At 33.8% G+C, this 25948-nt stretch overlaps 1 protein-coding gene across 1 annotated transcript in view; it reads right to left on the reverse strand.

The window, feature by feature from the left end:
* Rh6 (Rhodopsin 6) overlaps positions 1-23673 on the reverse strand; it is a 54435-nt gene extending 30762 nt beyond the window's left edge. Inside the window, exons 1-6 of the mRNA XM_072526787.1 lie at positions 23563-23673; positions 12026-12126; positions 10900-11026; positions 9918-10067; positions 6751-6964; positions 1560-1707 (exon numbers count right to left, since the gene is read on the reverse strand). Coding sequence (XP_072382888.1) covers positions 1560-1707; positions 6751-6964; positions 9918-10067; positions 10900-11026; positions 12026-12112 — 726 coding nt within the window. The 5' untranslated portion in view covers positions 12113-12126; positions 23563-23673. The remainder of the gene's footprint in view (positions 1-1559; positions 1708-6750; positions 6965-9917; positions 10068-10899; positions 11027-12025; positions 12127-23562) is intronic.
* Between the last annotated feature and the right edge of the window lie 2275 nt (positions 23674-25948).

The following is a 25948-nucleotide window of genomic DNA, read 5'->3' on the forward strand; positions in this document are numbered from 1 at the left end:
TGCATTCTCTAGCATTTTTATTTTTTGAGAGATAAATAAATGTTGAGGTCAATCATTCATTGGGTATATCACCCAACTGATAAATTTTATTAAAGAGCTTTAAGAGGACATCAATGTACTCATTTTCTATTATTTTAAGGATATCAATAGGCAGTTGATCTGGCCCCAGGCTTTTTCCGTTTCTGGTGTTCTTTAGTGCATACAATATTTCTTCCTTTGTAATTTCTACACTCGTTTCTCTGTCCTCGAAAGGTATATCTTGTAGGTTTCCTCTTTCGTCATCGAAGAGCTCTTCCATATACTCTTTTCATCATTTGAGCTTTTCGTCAGTCGTTATTATAGTAATTTCGTTTTTATCTAAAAGAATTGTGTTGTAGTTTCTTTTTTTTCCCATTGTTGGTTTGTCTCGTAGGTGTTAGTATCTAATTTATTAAAGTTTTCGTATATTTTCTGTTGGAGTTTGTTTTTATATCAGCTTCTTTTAGTTTTCTAACATCAAATTTTGGAGTTCTTTGTCATCTGCCCCTGGATATGTTTTAACTGATTTGACAGTGTTACGATATCTCTCTTTAATCATTATATAATCGATTTGGATTCTTACCACTTTTTCCTGTTTATCTGCTAGTGAGCGCCATGTATATAACCGTCTCATAGGTAATTTAAAGAACGTGTTTGTGATTATTAGACTTTGTTCTTGGCAGAATTGTATTAGGCGATCTCCTCTATCGTTACGTTCTCCTAGTCCTTAATCTCCCATTATGGTTCCAGCTCTTCCCTTGCCAACTTTTGCATTGAAATCGCCCATAACTATCGTGATTTCCCTGTTCTTTGTCATTTTCAGTGCATCTTTAATTTGTTGGTAGAATGTTTCTACTTCATCTTCTGTCGCATCCGTCGTTGTTAAGTTTAGTATACTTAGTTAAATGCTCAATCAATAAGGAATACAATTTTAGAACTGGAAGGATTGGTAGTTAAGTTGAATAAGCCAGATGCAATTGTAGTGGCTGAACATTGGTTGAGAGCTAGTGAAGAATCATATTTTAATGAAATGGATTTAGTGCAGTGTATGCGTGTAGAGACAAGGAAGGTGGAGGTGTACAAATATCTTGTTACGGTTGTATGTTACTGATATTTGTTCTTCATCATTAAACGGAATGAAAAGATGCGTATAATATAAGTGTGATATTTTTTATAATTTTAATCTCTTATTATATACTTTCTGTGTTCAACATTGGATGTCTCAAAGTTTTTTTTCAGATTTTCTTTACCTTACCAACTTCAGACGTTTTATAACTCCCTATCATTTTAAACGATAAATTTAACAATGTTCGACTAAAAACATTTTAATTCGATGTGTTTAATATTCTAATAATTTTTTATTAACGGTAAATTTAACGAGCAATAAATTACAATTATCAAGAACATGATCACCAATGAATACGTATAGTTTTTACATTTGGATTTTTGCACGTTACACATCACCTACCACTTCCTGAATAAGTACCTATCAATATACCTAATACGGCATAAAATCAAAAAGTCGGATCTCTATACTTTACCTGTACGATGAAGAAATATGAGTAGATGATGATGAAGAGTGGAAAGAAATAAACGAAAATTCCGTAAACGTAGAGATAGCTCTTGCTTAGCGGATCTTGGTTCAAGTAATCGGTACCGCAGGCAGTCATGTTGCCCTCGGGGACGTATCTGCAAAGAAAAAGGAAAAATTTCTTGTAACATAGCCATTCCCACACTTTATCGACGCTATTTATTATTATTGATAGCTGCACCTATAAAAATTGTAAGTGGTACATTACAGCCGATAATAGTCAAATTAAGTTTACAGTGTTGTATTAAAAAAATAGACAGTAAAATTATGTATTGGTGAGATTTAACAAACTGAGACTTATTAAGGATAAAATAACAGAAACTGTTACATAATAAAATGATAAAAAATAAAAACGTTAAAGTAAATTTTGAACCAGGAGTACACATTGGATAAAAGCTTTTGTTTTTAAGTATTGGAGGATTTTTTATTTTTAAGGATATATTCGAATAGCATTCACTTTACCGTGAATTATCTAGTGGACGATGATTCAAGCCCTGGCCAGAAAACAAAAAGGCTAGCTAGTTGTTTAAAATTCTAAAAAAATCTGCTACTTAAACTGGAATACGCTGATGTATTGGATTGAACTATGGATAAGCAGTACAGCAAGAGATGAGGGCTTGCATATAGGATATACTTCTACATAGATCCCTACCGGAAAAACGGCTTTTGTCTTTTGCCTTATTCTAATAATGACGTTTTCTTATACATTTCGTTGTCTTCTCTTCGTCGAGAAAAAGGGCAAATCTCAAAATAATCAGACGTACAAAACTTACATCAGACCTATTCTCGAGTACAGAGCGCTCCTTTATGCCGTGCTAAATCAACAAAGGAATTCTCCAATTAACCAATATCCAAACAATACAGATTCGGATGCAATGTATCTGCAAAAGATACATCCTGAGAACCATCGAAGGTTCAAACATCGGATTAAAAGTGGTTCTTAAGACGGCTTGCCACCTCCAAAGGCAAGTACTCGCCAGATTTTCCAAGCTAAAAGTTCCATTTTTGCCAACTGAACAAGCTTGTTAATTTAAGAGGCAACAAATGGGTACTTCGACATCCTAGAAGTTACGCTCCTGAGATATCGTAGGTACCTGCATAGCACAATAAAATACGCGGCAGAAACAGGACCTGATACAGAGAGAACAAAGAGAATGAAAACTCTTAGAAAAATTGATGGTAAGACACTATGGGACAGAGCTAGAAATGTAGATGTACAGATATACGACGTAGATGCAAGGTGGAGAACATCAAGGACTGGGTAAGAAATAGAAGAGTAGAATGGAACGATCATAAAATCCGAATGACAACAAATAGAGTAGTAGAGACCGCGAGAGACGGTTCCCCAATAGTAAGACACTCAGTAGAAAGACAACGAAAACGATGAAACGACAACTTACTGGAAACACATTGAAAAACAAGCATGGACATGTCAACATAAAAAGAAGAAGAGGAACTGCATAGCTAAAAAAGCTGAATTAAGAACCATTTCCAATGACTTCTGTACCTGGTATAAACACGATGACCTTTGTCTGAGTAGTGCAAGTAATGATTAATCAACATCTTCTTATCGTTTACTCCTACGTAACACTTTCACACCATTACTTTATAAAACGTCCACTCGCGCCCCTTTGATTTCCTCAATAAAAAAGGAAACAGTCATGAATATGCGATAACCTAAATAAGGTCATCATAGCTCATTCGATCGACCATCCAGTTTTCCATAATTTCGTTTTCAACCGTTTATAATATCCTATAATGTTCGATAAATTCTTCTATTTATACCTGTCTTGACAATGTCGGTGTATTCTTCTGAGTTGAGTTTTTTTTCGTTATTAAGTTTACTCTCTTTTCCATAATTTATCCATTTTTCATCATACATATTTTTGTACTACCTTATTTAAATATATTTTTACTGTGTCCCTCTTACTTTTTCTCTTCCTTTAGCTACTTCTGTTGCCAGATAAATGGAATAACACCGTTGTCTCCCAGTCTTCGGTAGAAGAAGAATCCCTGACAGGAGCATAAGAAAAATCAAAAACAAAACCTTTTTGTACTACCTTATTTAAATATATTTTTACTTGTGTCCCGCTTACTTTTTCTCTTCCTTTAGCTACTTCTGTTGCCAGATAAATGGAATAAAACCGTTGTCTTCCAGTCTTCGGTAGAAGAAGAATCCCTGACAGGAGCATAAGAAAAATCAAAAACAAAATTAAAGCAAACAATGACGTCAAGGTAGCGACTTGGAACATCAAAAGCCTGTATGAAGCAGGAAAGCTAGCAAATGTGGGCCAAAAAATGAACATACTAAATATAGAAATTCTATGTTTGAGTGAGGTACGCTAGAAAGCCCAAGAACAAACCTAACATTAAACTATCAGAAATATGCCTGACACAAATAACCACTCAAAATATAAATATAATATGGAAAAAAAATCAAATAAATTCTGATCAATACTATGAGGAAAGAAATTCCAAAAACTTCTTCTTCTTTTTATATAGACATGAACTCTGTCTGTTTTTCAAAGTGCCTCCAGTAAGTTGTCGTTCCATTGATTTCGTGGTCTTCTTACTGATCGTCTTCCTATTGGGGAAACGTCTCTTGCCGTCTTTACTACTCTATTTGTTGTCGTTCGGCTTATATGATTGTTCCATTCTACTCTTCTATTTCTTACCCAGTTCTTGATGTTCTCCACCTTGCATCTACGTCGTATATATGTGCTTCTAGCTCATCCCATAGTGTCTTACCATCAAGTGTTTTCATCTCTGCTGTTTCTAACATCCCTTTTGTACTCTCTGTGTCAGGTCTTGTGTCTGCCGCGTATGTTATTATTGGTCTGATGACTGTTTTGTAAATTCTGCCTTTCGTTTCTTTCCCGATATTTATATTCCTTCATATTGTTTCATTCAGGCAGCTTTATTTGCTCTATTCACTTGATCTTGCACTTCCGTTTCGAGCTTTCCGTAGCTAGATAATGTGATGCCTACATATTTAAACTCCATCACTTGTTCTATTATATGATTTATCTGTAAATCATCTTCACTTTAAGAGAGTAGTATTGCGTCGTCTGCATAGCAGATTATTTTAAGTTGTTTTTTTCCCATTTGATATCCTTTTTTAGTTCTTACTTTTTTTATTATTTCATTAATAATTAGGGGTGACCAGGCAACACTGCCTGGGGTGATTGCGGGGTGGATTGAGTAGCTCTGCGGTTACCACAGCCGGTCCCAAGCCCGGATAAAATGTGGAAGGTGATTGGCAAGGTTAGCAACCTAAAAATCGTAAAAACAAATACTGTTCAAAGAAACAATGTACATTTTACATATAATGGATGAAATAAGAAGGCATAAAAATCTTCGATTATAAACGTTTGAATAGGGAAATACTAGAAAAAATGAAAGACGCAAAATAAAAATGGCTAGAAGACAAATGTAAAGTAATAGAAGAATTGGAAAAGAGGCATGATTCTTTTAATATGTATAAGAAAGTGAAAGAATTGTCATTCAAACCAAGAAAAAACCAAATTTCCCTGTTGTAAATAACAAAGGACATTTAATTTATAGCACCAAAGAAGAAATACAAGAATGGGAAAAATTGATACAAGAGCTGTTCCGGAATGAAAGCTATGGGCATTGCGATAAATAATTTTAATGAAAAAGCCCACCAACTCTAAAACCCTAGGTGGAATATGCCATTAACCAATTAAAAACCTACAAGAGCCCTGTATTCCACGAAGTTTATCCTGAAACACTCAAATACTGAAATACTGAAATACTCAGATTAATAAGTCTTACGAGCCAAGAAGTTAGAATTCTACTGAACATTGTTTATATTGAAATTATATAGAAAATGTGAAGAAGAAGTGGGATATGACAAAGTTGGATTCCGAGTAGGAATGGGAGTAAGAGAGGCTTTGTTTTCTCTACAAGTACTTTTGCAGAAGTGTTACGTTACTGTTACAACACAAGGATGTTGTCCTAGGCTTTGTCGATTTCGAAAAGACATTTGAAATGTTAAGTACTGTACATAACATTAACTTATATGATAACGACCTCAGATTAATAAAAAAACTTGTATTAAAGGCAAAGTGACAGGGTTAGGATCGAGGATCAAACATCCAGAAATATTAGTATAAGCAAAGGAGTAAGGCAAGATTGGGTATTGTCCCCTAAGCTATTTAACTTTGACTCGAAATTGCTATTCAAGACAGCACTGGAAAACCTTTCTACAGGAATAAAAATTAAAGGAGAACAAATTTCTAATATAAGATATGCAGATGATACTATACTACTAACTGACACAGATACAAACTTTTAGAAAGTCCTAGACCATCTTAATGATGCTTGTAGAGAGTCTGGAAAGAAAATTAAGGAGAAAAAAGCCAAAACAATGGTAATCCAAAAGAGGCAGAATGTCCCTTTACCTAAGTATAATAATAAATTGGAAGATAATAAAACAGGTAAACCATTACAAATACAAAACTACAAGCTTGACCCAGAATAAGAAATTAAAGCGAGAATTGATAAATCTAAAGATATTTTCTTCAAGTCTTCTCTGCGATACACACATCAATATCAAACTAAGGTTAAGACTTGTAAAATGTTTTGTCTGATCTGTTATTACCTATGGAGTCAAAAGGTGGACTCTGAAGATAAAGATTCTGCAGAAGTTAAAGAAATTTGAAACGGGTGTACCGGAGAATTAAAAAAATTCCTTGGACTACACGAAAAACAAATGAAGAAATTCTAAATAGACTAAATCTAGAAACATAACAATTGAGAACATAACTATAATAAGAAAAATCAGTTATTTGGGTAATTCGCTACGTAATAAAGATTGAGGTACATTCCTCAACGGACTAGACTTTACAGAACTTATATTGTTAACTTGTTCGTTATTTTTTATCCTCCGTCTTTTCATAAACAGGATAGACATTAACTTATATTCAATATGGTTATAATTATTATTATTTCATGGACTTCAAAATGCTTGGCCTAAATAGACGATTTTTGTTTAGATTAGAAATGTTTCTCTAAACCATTTTAAAGTTTTTATGATTAGTTAATTTATATAAAAATAACAGATACTCCTAAGAATAAGAAGAGAATAAGCGAACATATAGGTTACCACAAGATCTTACCTGTTCCAGCCGAATAGTGGTGCAATGGTCCAACCAACGGACATAGCCCATATCAACAAGATTCTCAACATAGCAGTCTTTTTCGTAAGAGGCTGAGCACTCAGTCCTTTAACAATAACATTGTATCGGTCCAGGGCGATGAATACCATCGTCCAGATTGAAGCACAGCCGAAGAGTGAGCCAAACATACCGTATAACTCACAAAAGAATGGACCTACAAAAAATTACATTGTATTAAATTTATTACATTTTAACAAATATTTCTTTTAAAAAATAAGAAAAATATATTTAAGCTGAAATATTACAGATTGGAAAAGAATATTTATATTTTGGTACAAGGAGTTACATCTCGTTTTGTTAGAGTACGTGCCAACTACTGCCAACGAAGAACTTAAGATATTTCACATTAATTAAACAGTTTAACATCCTTGAAGATGTTTTGGGGCTGCTTTTCTTATAAAAATTCCGGAATTCCTGTGCCTATAGAAGGCATGATGATTGATGAACCCGTTAAAATATAAAAAAATTGCTACAATATAAGTTGGAAACTGAACTAATAAAATAATAAAAATAATAACGGTACAGATGAAGATATGTCGCCATCCAGTTTATATGTGTTTTATTGACTTTAAGGAGACATTTTATTGAGTAAGACATACTGAAATCCTAGCAATTCTTCAGCAGGTAGGTACTATTGATAAAGACCTACGTATCATTAAAAAATTTTACTGGCATCAACTTCAGGATTGGCCAAGATAATTCTTCTTCTTCTTTACGTGCCATCTCCACGACGGAGGTTGGCAATCATCATGGCTATTCTGATCTTAGATGCTGCCGCTCTGAATAGTTCGATTGATGTGCATCCGTACCATTCCCTCAAGTTACGCAACCATGAGATTCTTCTCCTTCCTACACTTCTCTTGCCCTGGATTTTCCCTTGTATAATTAATTGAAGTATGTTGTATCTTTCATTATGCATAACATGTCCCAGGTATTGCAGCTTTCGTGTCTTGATGGTTTCCAATATTTCCATTCTTTTGTTGACTCTTCTCATGACTTCGTTGTTTGTTACATGCTCGGTCCATGATATCTTCAGGATTCTTCTACACACCCACAGTTCAAATGTTTCCAACTTTTTAGTAGTCGACGCGTTACGTGTCCATGCTTCTATCCCGTAAAGCAGAGTCGAGAAAATATAACACCTTGCCAGTCAAAATCTCAAGTCTAGTTTCAGGTCCCTTGCATAAAGTACCTTTCTCAGTTTATTGACGTTTGTTCGAGCTTTCTCTATTCGAACTTTGATTTCTTTGCAGTAATCGTGTGTGTGATTAATTATTGTGCCAAGATAATTGTAGTTTTCAACTTGTTCTAAAGTTTTACCTTTAATTGTCGGGCTTTCATCATTATTTTGGGTTTTTGATATCCTCATAAATTTAGTTTTCTTGATGTTTATTGATAATACATATTCTTCTCCATACTGAACTATCTTGTTCATTAGCTTTTGGAGGTCTTGGAGATTGTCTGCTATTATGATAGTATCGTCCGCATATCGAATGTTGTTAATTGGTGTTCCATTGACCTTTATTCCTGCTATTTCTCCCTCAAGAGCTCTTTTGATAATTTCTTCAGAGTATGCATTGAATAGTAGTGGTGACAATACACATCCCTGTCGCACTTCTCTTTTAATTTCGAACTCTTCTTATGCTTGTTCATTAATGCGTATGTGTGGCTGCTATTTATAATATAGATTTGTCATAAGATAATTCTGAAGAGCTTCAAATACGAAGCGGAGTAAGACAGGGCTGCATTTTGTCCCCACTAATTCTTTCTGATCTATTCGGAGTTCGTATTCAATAAAGCATTGGATAGTGTTCAATGTTATCTCAAAATTAATGGCGTCAATATTGATAATTTAAGGTACGCAGATGACACGGTGTTAATTGCAAATAGTTACGATGAACTTCAACATCTGATATAATAAGATTACCACGTGTGATGAGTATGGACTGAAGCTAAACACCACAAAGACAAAGGTGGTGGTTCCCAATGAAACGTTAATATAACCAGGAGTGGTATCAGCTTATGGAAAATAACTGGAGAGAACCAACAGTATTAATTACGTAGTTGTAATATAAATGAGAACTGGGACATAAACAAAGAAATTAGAATGCGTAAAGAAAAGGACAGAGCTGCATTCTTTAAGATGAAGAAACTTTTATGTGGAAACAATATAACAATATCACTTTGAGTGATCACTGAAAATTAGATCAGTAAGATGTTATGTGTTCTCTATTATATTGTATGGTGTCGAAAGTTGAACTTTAGCCGATACAGTTCTCAGAAATCTAGACGCCTTTGAAATCTGGATGTATCCGATAATTATACGAGCAAATTGAAGAGATAGAGTTCGTAACGAGATTGTTTTGTAGCGGATGAGAAAATTACGGAAGTGGTCAGAACAGTTAAAAGTCGCAAACTGGAATATTATGACCATGTTATGCGTCACACAAAGAGATGTAATATACTTCGTTTAATAATACAACACAAGATAGACGGAAGAAGAGGACCAGATCGAAAAAGAACGTCATGGCTTTGAAATCGAGGGAATGGTTTAATAGATCCTCTGCATCACTTTTCCGAGATGCCGTGAACAATTGGGCATACCAAAATTGGTATGCTCAATGTAATAGCCCACGCCCCATAATCGAGTATGGCACAGAAAGTAGAAGAAGAGCTGTTCTTCAATAAGTTTTGGCTCCATGTCACCTGTCTAAAGTCATGATGATTTTAAGGACAAAAACATACCAAGCCTTGAACCACCACAAAAATTACCGAATCTTCATCCAATGGAAGATGTTTAAGCTATAGTTAAAGTTATACTTTGTAGAAAATATTGCTATATTTTCTATATATTATCCTGTTTTTTTTTTCTCGTTATTATATTTGTTTTTTAAACTGCAAAGTTTGTTCTATGTGAATAATTTGATACACATATAAACAAAGATGAGCCTTTGGAAGACAGAACAAAAATGCCAAAAAAAAATATCTTGCCGTCTTATATTTACAGATATGAATTAGATCTTCAAAAAACAACTTTTTTAGACTAGGATTGTCTCATATTTTGTTTGTTGCGTTTTTAGTGTAAACGACTAGTATATTTAACTTACCCAAAACCCATGTTTCATTATAACAGTTAATAACCATAGGAGGAGCCATAGTAGTCATCATTAGGAAATCAGAAAATGCTAAATTAACAACTAATAAATTGGAGGGAGTTCGTAGCGCTTTTGTACCCATAAAGATGTAAATTACCATTCCTGAAAAAACAAACAATTTCGTATTAATTTAGACAACAGAAAGAAGGTAAATTCCTAAAATTATTATTATTTTCACCTTTTTCATATACGATAATTTACAAAACGACGCCTCTAACAAAACTGAAATCACATACCACATAAACAAAACTAACAAAGTTATAGGATGTAATTACGTACAATTTGGACAAAAATATACTTCCTAAAATAGAACAAATACTAATTGAGCCCAAATACTGCTACGAGTAGCTGAAATAAATTTCGAAAAATAGCAAAAAAATATTTAGAAACAGAGTATCACGTGAAGAGTAAGAAACATATAAAACAGGAAATGGAAGAAAAAATAGAATAGCCGCACTAGGAAATTAAATAAAATAAGTGATGACAATTGATAAAAACCCGTTATCGAATATGAGCCATCGCCTTGAGGCAAATAAATTGTTAAAGAAAAATGGCATACCAATAAATTGAGCAGTAACTACAGTTTTGGTCAACGTTTCATCTTAGCTTACAAGTGCTGAAGGCCAACGACAAGATTTAGTACAAGTCTCATGACCAAGGACCAGAGACAAGTAGGTCTCACCTAATTTAGAAAGAATAACAATAATATTTATTTTTGATGAAGTGAATAAAAAATATATTTAATGAACGTAGCGTGACCAATTTGTGATTTACTATTGAAGCAAAATAAGGCAATATTCCCAGTGTTGATGGGGAAAAATAAACTATTTAATGGACAAAAACATTGTATGCTTTGTTTATCATACTAACAATATTTCCTATTTTTCTAATGTAGTCAGTGTCATGACATTGTTTACTATGAATCATACTTTACCATTTCCTGTAATGGAGATGAAGCCCAAAACACCGATCATGAAGCCCAAAATGCCGTGCCATAATGGGTTCATAGGTGGGAATTGGTACCAATAGGCATCTACCATATGTAACATATCTGGCAACACCTAAAAGAAGAGCACCTAGGTCATTTTTAAAGTAACCAAATAAAATGTAAAGTTTTTGGCTTAAAAATGGACTTTCATGATTAAAACCAACAGTTAAAAGCTTCCCCGAATATTATGTCATTCTATAAATATTTACCTAAATTTTGAAACTTATCTTGCCCTTACCATGTCCATTACTGAAGACAGATATAAAATTGGCAATCTAATGTCTATCATATCTATTCATTCTAGATTTTAGAAATATTTTGGTTAATAATCTAGTCTTAAATATTTCAACTACTTACAATATATTCTCTTAAAAAATAACAAAAGTATCTTAGTTTTCTACTCTTACTAGTGGTTGGTTATGGTTATGATTTGCTAAATATTAAAATTCTTCTAACTATTCTATTAGTTTTAATTTTGTAAGATTTATATTTGATAAGATACATACCAACTGCCTCATCGCTTTGAAATAAAATCCAAAATAAAATAATAAATTTTTAAATATCCACAACTATTGAATATTCCTGCACTCGCCCTTCTGCAGTTTTTGGTCCCGTCTGTGTATCAGATAACTCTGCAGTCAGCAATTATTTGTGTTTTATAGTTTTGTAGTCATAGTATTAAATTTTCCTTTTTTTCGTATTTTGCTATCCTCAACAATTTTAATTCACCTTCACCCAACGTATTGTTTGGGGACATCTCGTTAATTCAGTTCTTCCTGAATACATTTGATTGGAGATTCTTGCTTTCTATACTGACGATATTTTGCATTCTTTGGTAGATAGTTTTTCAAGTGGTATCCATTTGTTTTAATCCTTTCCAAATATTGCCAGAGCCAGCCTTTCACAGGTTGTCATCTTACTCTACTACTATATACTATAAGTATGTCATCGTTCATTTTTGCATCATTGGTTGCCTTGTTTGGTTGATGGTAGCTTTGTTCACATAAGATTATTTATAAATTTAAGGTATTGTATTAAAAAAACAAATATTACTACAGTCAAATGTGTTTACCTTGTCCACAACGGTGATATTACCGCCGAAGCCGGCTGCCCGCTGGGCGGCCCACCCGGCATAGCTCGGTTCACCCATTACGGACATTATTTAATATGGCACTGAAACAAACAAAATTTAACATTAATGCGATCAACTACTGTTTTTAAGCTAAATAAAATATTTTATTTTAGAAGTAACGTTTTTTCGGTTTATTACCTACGTTTAGACAATATTTGAAAGAGATTATAAGAAAATAAATAGAATGGTAAAATTTGTGAGGTAATATAACTAATTTTATATACTAATACTAAAAACTATTTATATTCTGCTTCCCCAGTCTAGTTTTGCAAATAATTTTTTACGTATTTTGTTAAGTTTGGATCAATTCTTTTTAATATTAAGGTAATCATTCCTTTTTGTTAATATCCTTCTGATCCTTTGTTATACCTAACAGCTCTCGCATTTCTTTTCATTTTTTAATTAGGCAAGGAACGGTTGTTTCATTATACTAAAGTTTGGTTAGATCGGTTAGATTAAGTTTAAAGTTTCATTGCATCAAGTTAAGCTTATCCCAGCATAAGTTTGTGGTGGATATTCATATTTAAATATGTGAAATGCAATTTGGATTCCGCAATAACATGGGTACACGTGAAGCACTTTTTACCTTACAAGTCCTACTTCAGAGATGCAGCGATGTCAGTTGTGATGTCTATATTTGTTTTATTGGCCACGCCAAGGCATTTGACCGTTGTCCGCACCAGAAGATGGTCGCCTCCCTACAAAGAGTAGGATTGGATGAGAAGGACATTCGGATCATCATAAATTTATACTGGAACTAGCGGGCTCAAGTCAAGCTCGAAGACCAGCTGACCGACCAAGTGAAGATCATGCGAGGAGTAAGGCAAGACTGTGTGCTCTCGCCGACTCTTTTCAATATGTGCTCTAAGGAAATTTTTACTGAAGCCCTCACAAACCAGCCTAAATGATCTACAAGCCTTACTAGACCGAGTGAGAACTGTGAGCGTAACATACGGACTCATCATCCAGCCTCAAGAGTCCACTGCTGAACATAGGCCTCTTCCTCGTGTTTCCAACCCTGTCTATCTTGCGCCGCTCTTATCCAGTTTTTATTGAGTCTTCTTAAATCGTCAGTCCATCTTGTAGGTGGTCGACCGACGCTTCTCTTGTCTGACTGGGAGGACGCATTGATCAAATAGCTTTCTCTTTAGGCATACGGGCAGCTCACTTTTAAAAGTTTCTCTCAGTTTTCCAAATGCTGCCCACCCAAGGCCGATTCTTCTCTTCAGTTCACGAGTCTGGTTATCCCTGCCAATCATAATTTCATGTCCCAGGTATTTATATCTATCTACGAGTTCTAGTTCTTTCCCACCAATACTGATGTTCTGGTGGGTACCAAATTGGTCATTATTTTGGTTTTCGAGATATTTATATTTAAACCTACATTTTCTGTAGCCACAACGAGTTCCTGTACCATCTCTCTTGCCATACCTAGATCTTCAGCTATTATAAGTATATCATCGGCGAAACGTAAGTTGCTTAGATATTCTCCATCTATTTTTATTCCCTTTGTCATCCAATCCAAATTCTTAAAAGCATGTTCTAGCACCGTATTAAAAAAGTTTAGGTGACATTGGGTCTCCTTGTTTAACCCCCCATTCTATTTTTATGCGATTTTTGTTAGTATGTAATCTGACAGTGGTTGTTGCCTGCAGATATATTTTGTATAATAATTTAGTATATCTATAATCTAGCCTGCATTCTTTAAGCGCCTGTAATGCTCGACTGTGTCAAAGGCTTTGTGAAAATCGATAAATATTAGAACTAGAGATTTATTGTATTCCACTGCTTTCTCTATTAGGGTTTTTATACTTTGTAGATGGTCATTTGTTCCGTAACTTTTTCAGAATCCTGCCTGTACCCTTGGTTGATAAGTCTCTAATTTTCTTTCCATTCTCTTAACTAGTATTCGCGTAAACAACTTATATATGTGGCTGAGGAGGCTAATTGGTCTGTGATTCTCTAAATTTGCTTTGTCTCCTGCTTTGTGTAATAGAATCATAGTAGCGTTGTTCCAGTCTGTTGGAATATTGGCGTTGTGAACATACGGACTAGACCTTAATATTAAGAAAACTAAATTCATGATTGTTAGCCGTGCAAATTTAGATCCCGGAGCACTAATGGCAGGTAGCGAAGAGATCCAGAGAGTCGACAGATTCACTTACCTCGGAACTACCCTCAACTCACAATGGGACTACGCTCAAGAGATTAGATCCAGAATTGAAATGACACGGTCTACATTTATCAAGTTGAGATCCTTGCTGTGCTGCAGTGATCTCAGTTTGGGAACCAAGATACAGATAGTGAGGTGCTACATTTTTCCAGTGTTACTATCTGGAGTTGAAGCCTGGACACTGACGCAAGCCACAGAAAAGCGGATTGAAGCCTTCGAGATGTGGATCTATAGGAGGATACTAAAAATATCGTACGTGGACCATGTCACCAACGTTGACGTCCTACAACGCATGACAAAAGAAAAAGAAGTGAAACAACGTAATTTAGTGAAACAACGTAAGCTTAAGTAGCTCGGCAACGTGATGCGGAACGAAGAAAAATATCGAATTCTCCAACTCGTTATGCAGGGTAAAGTAGTTGCAGGAGAGGACCGGGACGCCGTCGTATCTCGTGGTTGAAAAACTTCCGACAATGGTTTGGGATGACCTCTGCGGAGCTATTTCGCAGAGCAATCAACAAAACCATGATAGCCTTGATGATTGCCAACATGCGGACCGGATAAGGCATTGAAGAAGAAGAAGAAATATGCGAAAATATGGGCAAGTATCAAATAAGTATAATAATTATTGATTGAATCATATACTACGAAAAATTTTATTCCTAACAAATGATTTATGATTCTCTTCAAATTGAAGTATGTTTTAAAAATAAATTAGCTTCTATTGATCCATTGCTATGTTTGCATTCATCATCATCATTGGTGCGACGGCCAGAAATGAGCCTCGACGTTCCTAAGCTGATTCCTTCATTCGGTCCTAATCTTTGTAGCTTGATGCCAGTTGATAAGACCGACCTTTCTGGAATCCTCATTAACACCATCTTTTTCGTCTAGTTCGTTTGGGTTTGGACAATAAAATCGTCGTGCGGGATAGCTTTCATATGCTCTAGTTAGATGTCTTGCCCAACGCAGGCATCTACTTTTTATTGCAGTTACTGTAATTCTGATTTCGACTAATTCTTTATACTTATTATATTATTCAAAGTTGATGATGCCAAGTTCCATTTTCATTTTAAATTTTAAATGTTTTATTTTCGGTGATGACCAGAGCCCATAACTAGTTAACCGTTCTAGTTAACCATTCTTGACCAGAACCGTCTTTCCTGCTGCGATGGAAACTGCAGTACACATCTGGATTTATGAGTCGTACGTGCGACAAGGTCCACGTCATCTGCGGTTGCAAGTATTTGGGTAGATTTATTAAAAATTGTACCTCGTATGTTTCTTTATCGTGCATATAATGTTCTAAGACTATTTACTATAACATAAAGTTATAAATTTTAGTTTATGGTATACCTTTGTTTCTCTCTCTTAACTTTCATTTGTTTGGTGTAATTTTATAATCTAAGATTTAATGTCACATTGTTTTATACCAATTTTATTATCTCTGCGTGATGTACGCGGTATGTTCATATCGATTTAAAGATACTTGGTAATCAATAGAAATTTTTTGGAAGTATTCACTAAAGAAGTTTTTTTTTAGGAACTTTTTCGAATAATATATTAAAAATGTAGAACATAAACAAAAAAATAATTCAAAAAATTAAGAGAAATTTATTGATTTGGGAGGCAGTTGTCAATAATGAACGCTTAGTACATTTCACGCACTATAAATATTTGCAAGACATATTTGCGAGACATATTTATTAATGCTGAGAATATAGACACTTATATACGAACAGTGGTATCCCTAATAAGAATACAGGAATTAGAAATAACAAAAATCTGCAAGAAGTTGAGATCGAAAAAGCTCTTTTTGGGCTCAGAAAATCAAAAATCAGAATGCAATCGACGCATTATAAATATATGATATTACATTTAAGATTCATAACAAATATAGGATAAACAAATTTGTAAAACCTAAATATAAAATTTTAGGATAAGCTTAAGAATTAAACAAGATTACATAAATGTTTAACTTTATCCTAAAGGTAGTTTTGGGAAAAAGTGAAACACAGAGAAGAAGGCATCATTAACTCTTTAAAAGATAAAAAAAGAAAAAAAAAAGAAATTAGCCTTTACATATACAATTAAGATATATTAGAAAAGAGCCAGAAATAGTTGATTCGAATTCCAAACTGTATAGGTACTAACTTGGACTATAACGCAAAAAAATTGGACTAGAAGCAAGCAAAAGAAATAAATTAAAAAAGGAGACAGTTGCCTAAAACCACAGGAGGTTTATCTGAGGTTTAAAAACATCGAAGGAAAAATTGTAAGTTTAGCTGTAATAAGACTGTGAAGTCTATAGTTTCACGTGCGTAACAGCCTAGAATTGCATATAGTCCGTTAAAGAACTGACGAAGCACAAAAAGGTACCTTTGTTACGGATTTTAGGACATAAAGTAAACGTTAGTTGATAAACGAGATTGCTGGTAATACTGCTAAATATGGGGCTACTGCTCCTCTTATAGGAGAGATCTATTCCGAAAATAAGAAAAGAAACTTATTGCAGCCTACTCTAAAAATATAACAGGCTAAAAGCAAGTAAAAATGATATTCAAGCCTTTTGAACGCTACCTAAAAATATTCTTAGAGTTTCAGAAAACTATATATATATATATATATATATATATATATATATATATATATATATATATATATATATATATATATATACATATATATATATATATATATATATATATATATATATATATATATATAAGGTTCTTGAACTCCTAAGTGGAGCATAGAGCTTCAGTGAAAACGCGCCATCGGGTTCTATTTTGCGCTAAGGCCTTCACCTCATTACAAGACTTTCCTTGGCCTCTTATCTCATCCATGATGGATCTTCTCCAAGTTTGTACTGGGCGACCTCTTTTTCTTTTCCCTTGGGGATTCCACTCTAGAGCAGTCTTTGCGATACTGGAACTATTTTTTCGGAGTGTGTGACCGATCCAACCCCACTTTCTGGACTTATATCAGGTGTAGCAGATCTTCGTTTCTGATGGTGTTAGGCCAGAATATACGAACAATTCTTCGTAGACATTTGTTAACAAAGACCTGCAGTTTGTCTGTGAGGGTGTTTGTCACTTTCCAGGTATCATATCCGTAGAGTAGAACAGACATGACATTTGATCGGAATATTCGAATCTTTGTCCTTGTAGTATACTCGCCAGATCTCCAAACAGGGTTGAGCGTGCTGAAAGCTTGTTGGGCTTTTCGTATCCTCATACGAATATCGTCTTCTGTACCTCCGTTTTCTGTTATGACACTTTAAAGATACGTAAAGTTTTCCACATTTTCAATCTGCATATTGTCGATAGTAAATAGCGTGTTGTTCCTTGCATTTATTCTCATGGACTTGGTTTTACTAATATTTATTTTCAAACCTATTTTATTGGCTTCAGTAGAAAGTATTTCCAATTGGTAAGCCAGATCTTAGAACCTTTGGCCTAATAGGCAGATATCGTCCGCGTATTCTAGTTCGCTTAGGCGTGTGGTTAACGTCCATTGTATCCCTCTTGTGCCGGAGTCTAGTTTGGAGAGAACATAGTCTATAGCTATGTTAAAAAGAAACGGAGAAAGCACGCATCCCTGTCTAACTCCAGTAAGTACGTCGAATTCGTCACTGTTGATCCCATTGTGTGTCACGCTGCATTTCGCATCAGTATATAGTGACTTTATAATAGAAATTATTTTTTGCGGGATGTTTCTTAGCTCTAAAATTTTCCATACAGCAGCGTGAGACAAGCTATCAAAGGCACGTTCAAAATCAACAAAAACCATGTATAGGAGTGTGTTCCATTCAACCGATTGGACCATTATTACCCTCACAGTATTAATGTGGTCTATGCAGGAGGATTATGGTCTAAAGCCTGCTTGATTAGCTCGAAACTCAACCTTGTTTGTTATTCTTTTCAGTATGATGGTCGTGAAAATTTTATTTGTGACAGTAAGCAAGGTTATTCCTCTCCAATTTTTGCACTAAAGAAAACTAAACTCAGTTTAAACCAATTTTTCAGAAAACTAAACTCAGAGTAATTACACACGCTCTGTTAACCCTTTTCATTTGTTTACATTCCGTGAAAATGTAGAGGAAATGACCAAATGTATCGTCTAAAAATTCTTGATCAGTACTCATTTGCCAATATCATAAATATCTGGAAATGGCGTTTTAGAACCTGATCAAGTAACAAACGTCACTCTAAAAAGCTCCAATTTTTTCTGGATGGTCCATAAAAAGTGAACAATCAAAAGCACTTTTGGAAACCACTGCCAGTTGTTATTTAATAATCAAATCGATATTTGATTTCTTGATCCATTTAGTCACGATAGATAATATTGTTCCCTACAATATTAAATAAAAGAATATTATAGACATATACGCACATATACACACTTACGCACATATATAGGTACCTATTATTAAATAAAAAACTAATAAAAATACAAAAAAAGGAAATGGAAACATTAAATTGACCAGTAAATATACTCTTTATCCAGGATTAAATTGATTTACAAATAAAGAATTAGAGGTCACTTGTCACGCTAAGGTGCCTTTCATAGCGACTTTATACTACAATACAAACGGGAAACTGCCAGGAAGGTAATATTACATAGGATAGACATAAGGAACAAATGCTAAACACTTATTCAACAAGATAATTTGTTTTATTTTATAATTTCATTGAGACAAGTTTAAGAGACAAGCTTGATTTTGTGGGAAAGGTACTTGTTCTTGGGTCAGAGTTTGCATCAACTAGTTAATGCATTATCATTATGTTTAAGTCCAAACAGCCTATGATTAATATCATCTACATATCCATTGCAATCGCAAAGGCCTGATTGCAAAGATCGCAAGGACACATCTAACAAACATGGAATAGATTTTTCTATTGGGGTGACTCCTGATGGCAAAAGGTTCAGTAGGTAAAACAGGATGAATTTTGGTACAGAGATTGTTGCTTCGATTTCAGAAAGCGTACCATTCGATATCCCCATTTTGTTTTAGACTTTCCTTGTGTGTAGCTGTTAGATCGCTTCTATCTAGCCAGATTATTTCTGATCCTTTTAAGATCGCTTTTAAGAATGCTCTTAAAAATACAAAACCACATCTACAATAAATAACTTTCTTGGATATAAAAAGATAGAAGCTACAACTAAAAAAATGTTTAAACACAAAGCCAAAACAACATGGATTAAATTTTGCTCCAGTCTTAACTCTAGTTGTCCATCAACTCCCATACGGAAGATGGCTAACAAATTAAACAACAAAAACACAAATATCAAACATGCTCCATTCGCAGTTGCAGAAGATATTCTTCAGAAGTTATGTTCACCATTTGTTGACAAACATATACCTCACATGGGTTTACATTCAGAAGAAGATTATTTATTAAAAGAAATCATCCGAACTGGAATATGCTATCAAGACATCCAAAAACACAGCTCAAGGTCCAGATCAGATTTCTTATATTATGTTTAAAAAAATGGGTGTAATGGCTAAAAGACTACTACTACATATTTATAACTGTATTTTGCAAACTGGAATACATCCTTACAAATTTAATGATTGCTTTGTTATATTAATTCTAAAACCGGGAGAAGACAAAGATAATCCGGAATCATATAGACCAATAACATTATTGTCATGCATTTTTAAAACATTTGAAAGAATTCTAAAATTGAGAATGGAAATTTGGTTAAGGCGGCATAATATTCTACCAGCAACACAATATGGATATAAACAAGGCTATAGAACCACTGATTCAGTAGTTCGTCTGACTACAGATGTTCAAATTGGTTTTTCTAATTCTATGACAACAGGTGCATTGTTTATCGACATAAAAAGTGCATATGACAATATTGATTTAAATATACTCTGTAATAAACTTATGTTTCTTGGCATTCCAAAATCGATAGCACATTTACTATCAAATCTATACAAAGACAGAAGTGTATCGATAAGAGTAGGTCACAATATTATTGGACCCAAGATTACATCAAAAGGTATTCCACAGGGAGCTGTTTTAAGTCCACTTCTTTTTAATTTGTACACATAAGATTTGCACAAATTATGCTCTCCCAATATTGTTTACTTACAATATGCTGATGATATTGTCATCTACTCACATAAGAAAACGTACAGTGAAAGCACTACTGAACTCAAACATATTATGTACAACTTGGATAATTGAACTTGGTTAAATGGATTCAATATTTCGTACCAAAAATGTGCCGTGATACTTTTTTCAAGAAAATATCCTATTAAAGATCACGCTGTAACCTTTTATGGCAATGATATTCCAATTGTTTCGGAATTTAGATATCTTGGTGTCGTATTTGACAGACAATTGCTTTGGACTCAACATATTAATTATACAATTGGTCGCTGCGAAAAAGGTATTAATTTTCTTAAAATGGCGTGTAAAAGATCGTGGGGTGCAATTTTCGTAAACTTAATAGAATCCAATTTAAAGTTCTAAGAATTTTGTTAGGATTGATAAAAAGCACTCCAAATGAAGCCACCCTAGTTCTAGCACCTGAAAACCCATTCTCATTGCGCAGAGAATTTCTGGCAATCAAATATTTTCTAAACCAACATTATCGTGGCACTTATAATGTAAAAATAATTAATGAAATAAATACAGCGGATTTAACATCCACATACTTCATTAAAAAAACTCTTCACCACTTGCAAGAGCAATTATAACTTGCAACGAACTCAAGTTAATAAATTCCCCTTGTAATCTTATCTGGGAATCGTTGGATATACCACATCTAACAAGTGTTCTAGCAGTTCTAGCTACAAATATTATTATTCCTCCAAAACGAATTTTGTTACACTACTCACAAAGAAATCTTAAGTGGCTATTCAGACCATATTGTGATCTATACAGACGGGTCAAAATCACCAACATGTACAACCAGTGCTTACTTTGTACCAAAAATGAAGATTAAAAAATCATTTATTTTAAATAATCAATCCAGCATCTTTTCTGCTGAAGCATGTGCTATATACAAAGGCCTTGAATTGTGCTGTGAAAACCAGTGGAACAAAATTGTCATATGCAGTATTACACTCCTTACAAAACTTTAAATTCACAATCAATAGCAATATATTCATATTAGAAATTTTTCAACAGTTACTAAAACTATCAGATCCATATGGTGTTAAATTTGTATGGGTTAAGGGACACTCAGATATTTTTGGCAATACTATTACTGATTCTATAGCTAAAAATCCATTACAGCACCCACATATGGTTAGAAGAATTCAACACATGTGATCTACTTGCCTATATCAAACAACATATTAAATTTAAATGGGACAGACGATGGATTCAGTTTGGTGAAAGCACAGGCACTAATTTATACAAATGACAACCAACAGTAGCTGTAAAACAATTTTACAAAGATGTTACACTAAGCAGAAACACAGTGTCAACTGTCTTATGATTAAAAGTAGATCATGGATGTTTTCCGAAACATCTACACAAAATAGGAGTTCTCCCAACAGACCAATGTGAGTGTGAAACTAGTATGGCTGATTTAAATCACATATTTTTCAACTACCCACTACATTGTAATACAGGCACGTATCTGCTAAAAGAATTGATAAAAGAGGGTTTAAGTACACCATTAAATCTATTGAGTGTAGGCAATATAAAAAATTTTAAAATCAATATGATATTTCTTGTAAAAATTAAATTAAAGGTATGAGTGTAAAATTATGAACATTTCCTTTGTATGTTTACCATATATGTTGCCCACCTACCTAACCGTGGTTTATGTCTTGTTTGTTAAAATAAAGCCTCTCTGATGAATCCCTGAACGTGAAAAGTGTCCTGCTTGTACAATCCTGTATGAATGAATACTAATATTCATATGTAATTACATAATTAAAAAAAAGATCGCCGCTCTAACAAAAAATCTGTTTTGATTTTACCGAAAATACCAAAGTGTCCCTTTACCCAGATGAAAATTACAAAAGTATGTAATTCCAGCAATTTTAGTTGGATTTCTAAAATTTTAGTTTTTAGTGAGTTTTCTAAATTTGACAGCAAATTTTAGAGCTTGATAAATTGCAAACATTTGTGCAGAGTATATGGAGCATCGTTTATCTAACTTGAACATTAGGGATTCTTGGTGGTCTAGAATATATAAAGCACAATTCCCAAATTTTTAAAATCAATTAGATTGTCATTGTCAAAATTTGTGAAACAAACATTTACTTTGGTATAGGAGATGCCGAAATTCGATTGAAAGAAAGTTAATTTACTTGGACAGTTTAAGTGATTAGAAACCTTAGGATATGCTACTGCTAGAATAGGGGAATTTTTAATATGCCACCATTTGTCGACAAGATTACAAACAAATATGTCACATATTTTTTGTAGTAATCTAGTTAGGTAAACAATGTCAAATATCTAAAAAAATTACATGGCAGACGTTGATTAACAGCACTTGCAAAGACTAAAAAAAGACTAAAACTAAAAAACTGTCCTTTTGAAAACAGCTGAATCCGTCTGGACGAAAACGATGGATATAAAGTGATTATTATAAGAAAACAGTTTCAGGTTCATCAGGCAGGGTAGAGTCGATGGCAAAAAGGGAATATGTAGAAAGAGGAAGTCATGGCTGCGAAATATTCGAGACTGGACAAACATGACTGTAGACGAATTCTTCCACGTTGCAAAAGACAGAGAAACTTTTAGAAATGTGGTCGCCAACCTCCGTTAATGGGGACGGCATAGGAAGAAGAAGTTTCAAGATAATATTCACTTATATATAAATTGACATACCTTAAGAAATTACTGGGCGTTACACTCAGGATACATGCAAAACAGGAAAGCAAACTTTGCAACTTGATTCAACTAAATATAAAATTTCTTAAAAGGAATCTTCTTCTGTATAAATGTATACAAACATATATTCGCGAATAGATTAATTTTTAGCAGTAATGACTGTCTTATTATTATTTTTGTTTCCATTTAATCATTTAGTAACACTGTATAAGTAGTGCTATGGACTCTTCAAAACCATTGCTCAAGAGTACCTATTTATCTAGCACCTTTATATTTCACTAAGTATACACATATATAAGATATATATATACGCAAGGTACAAATCAAATGTCTGATGTAATTTTTAAAGCTATGAAACGTTTTATTTATCACAGAACCGTCACGTATATTGGAAGATGATTTCAGGACCAAAATAATGTTATAATCATATAAATAATATTCGTTTACGTATATTAAATAAAAACACCACAAATAAAAAGTATTGAACTCACCCTAGATCGGATCACAGTTAGAGAATATAAGCACGGTTAGAGTCAATCAGGTTAAGACTTTTTACATTAAAATACTATCGGAAGACGCGCTTGGGCTCGACTCGAATTACGATGGTTGTAACTTTCTTTTATAGCATTTTCCGAGGAAACACGTCTTACAGTCCTAATTCAATAAAGACAAATCTCTTTGTTTTTAAGGATTCCTTTAAGGGTACCTTAATGGAATTACGATTCTTATTCTAATAGAAAAAATTAAAATTATTAGTCAAGGTTAGACGTTTATACAGGATGAAAGGTTTGTACTGTTGTACCGGTGGTATTGGAATTAAATTCTGTAACAGTATAATAAGAGACATATTTTACCTCGTAAACTATCTTGCAATACTTCTGAACAAGACACACATACAGCCTTTATTTAATATAAACTTTTAGAAGCTGTGAGCTATTTTTTATTCAACAAATTCAAATATTATATTTAGTCCAGTCGTTAAAGAGTTGACACCTAAAAATCATACGAACAAGCTGAATTTTGCAGAGAATATTAAGTTTGGGACTCCAAAAAAGTTTACCACTTTTACCCCTGGGCTTTCCACTAAAACCCCCCTCGCAGGGGGTAAAAACGCAAAAAAATCGATTTACCAAGAATCCGTACACCGTAGAAAAAAATGTTTCAAATAAAAAATGTAGCTGAGATAATTTTAAACAAAAATGTTTATAAGCATTTTTTGCGTAGAATGAACCGTTCTCTTACAAACAACGCTTGAAGCGATCCTATTCTCCTTTGCTAATGACAAAAATCGCGCCACGTTTATTTATTTAACACCCGTATAAAATCTGAGTTTATTTGCGGCAAAATACAAAATCTGCATACGAAAGCTAAACTCTTTATCTTTAAAATTCATCTTGATTTTTGTCGATAGGTCACTTGTACCAAAAGATATCGAATTTTTACCGTCGAGCTCATACAAATTTTATTTGAAACATTTTTTTCTGCGGTGTACAGATACTTGGTAAATCTATTTTTTTGCGTTTATGCCCCCCTGCGAGGGGGATTTTAGGAGAAAGCCTGGGGGTAAAAGTGGTAAAAAATTTTACAAAGAGGTAAAATACTGAGGTATCAGGGTATCAGGTGAATGTAAAAGATCACGATGAATGTAGAAGATAAGCAAGGAATCCTGATGGTGGACGAAGACCAAACATGTGAACGATGGAAAGAATATTTCGATAAGCCGCTAAATCATGGAGTATCTACTGAATAAACCCCAAATAGTAGTAGAAGAAATACCAAAGCCCACAAGAGAAGAAATTAAAGAAACAATAACAGATATGAAAAATCAAAAAAACCCCGGGGAGAGCAGCATTGTGTCAGAGAACTTAAAATATGGGGGAGAGGTTTTAATAAACCAACTTAGAGAGCTAATAGTAGAAGTGTCGAATGCCGAAAAAATACTTCAAGAATGAAACAAGTCCATTATAATTCCTATACACAAAAAGGGAGATGGAACTGCATGCGCAAACTATAGAGGAATATCCTTGTTAGAGATAATATACAAAGTGCTAGAGGTAAAATAGAGGTAATATGCAAGAGAATACCAGGGAGGATTTCGCAAGGAAAGATCAACAACCGATCAAATATTTATGCTAAAACAAATCCTGATCAGTTGCTATGAATACAACAATTCAGCACAACTACTTTTCATGTATTACAAAGCCGCCGACGATACAATAGACATAAAAAAATTAATAGAAACGCTAAAAGAATTCCAAGTACCAGAAAAAATAATAAGATTGGTTAAAATGACAATTAGGCAAACCATTTGTGCTTTGAAATGCAACGGTACAGTCTCAGAAGAATTTGAAGTAAAAAAAGGTGGTCGCCAAGGAGACCCGTTGTCTACCTTGCTATTCAATATAGCTCTAGAAAAAATTGTAAGGGTTAGTGAGATAAATAGGTCAAACACTCTTTTATACAAAGAGCATCAATGCTTAGCTTACGCTGATGATGTGGTTCTCATTGCAAGAAATGGAAAAGTATATGCAAGTATAACAAAAAGACTGATTCGGGAAATCTCTAAAATACTACTTAAAGTTAATATTAATAAATCCAAGTACATGGAAATTTCGATCAAATACGGAATAAACACCAGGGGCTCCTTTAATTTGGAGATGGAGGATGGATCAGTTGTAGAATTCGAGAAGGTGGATGAATATATGTACTTATGTACTCTTATTGATCGACATGTAAGGAAGAAACTGAAATTAACCTGAGACTGACCAAGAGCAACAGATGTGTTGGGGCCATGAGCAAAATAATTAAGGCCAAAGATATATCTCGTAACACACAAATAAGAGGGTACTAAATTATAATTAGACCCACAATACTATA

This window comes from Diabrotica undecimpunctata, chromosome 3 (assembly GCF_040954645.1).
Source record: "Diabrotica undecimpunctata isolate CICGRU chromosome 3, icDiaUnde3, whole genome shotgun sequence".
NCBI classification, from domain to species: domain Eukaryota; kingdom Metazoa; phylum Arthropoda; class Insecta; order Coleoptera; family Chrysomelidae; genus Diabrotica; species Diabrotica undecimpunctata.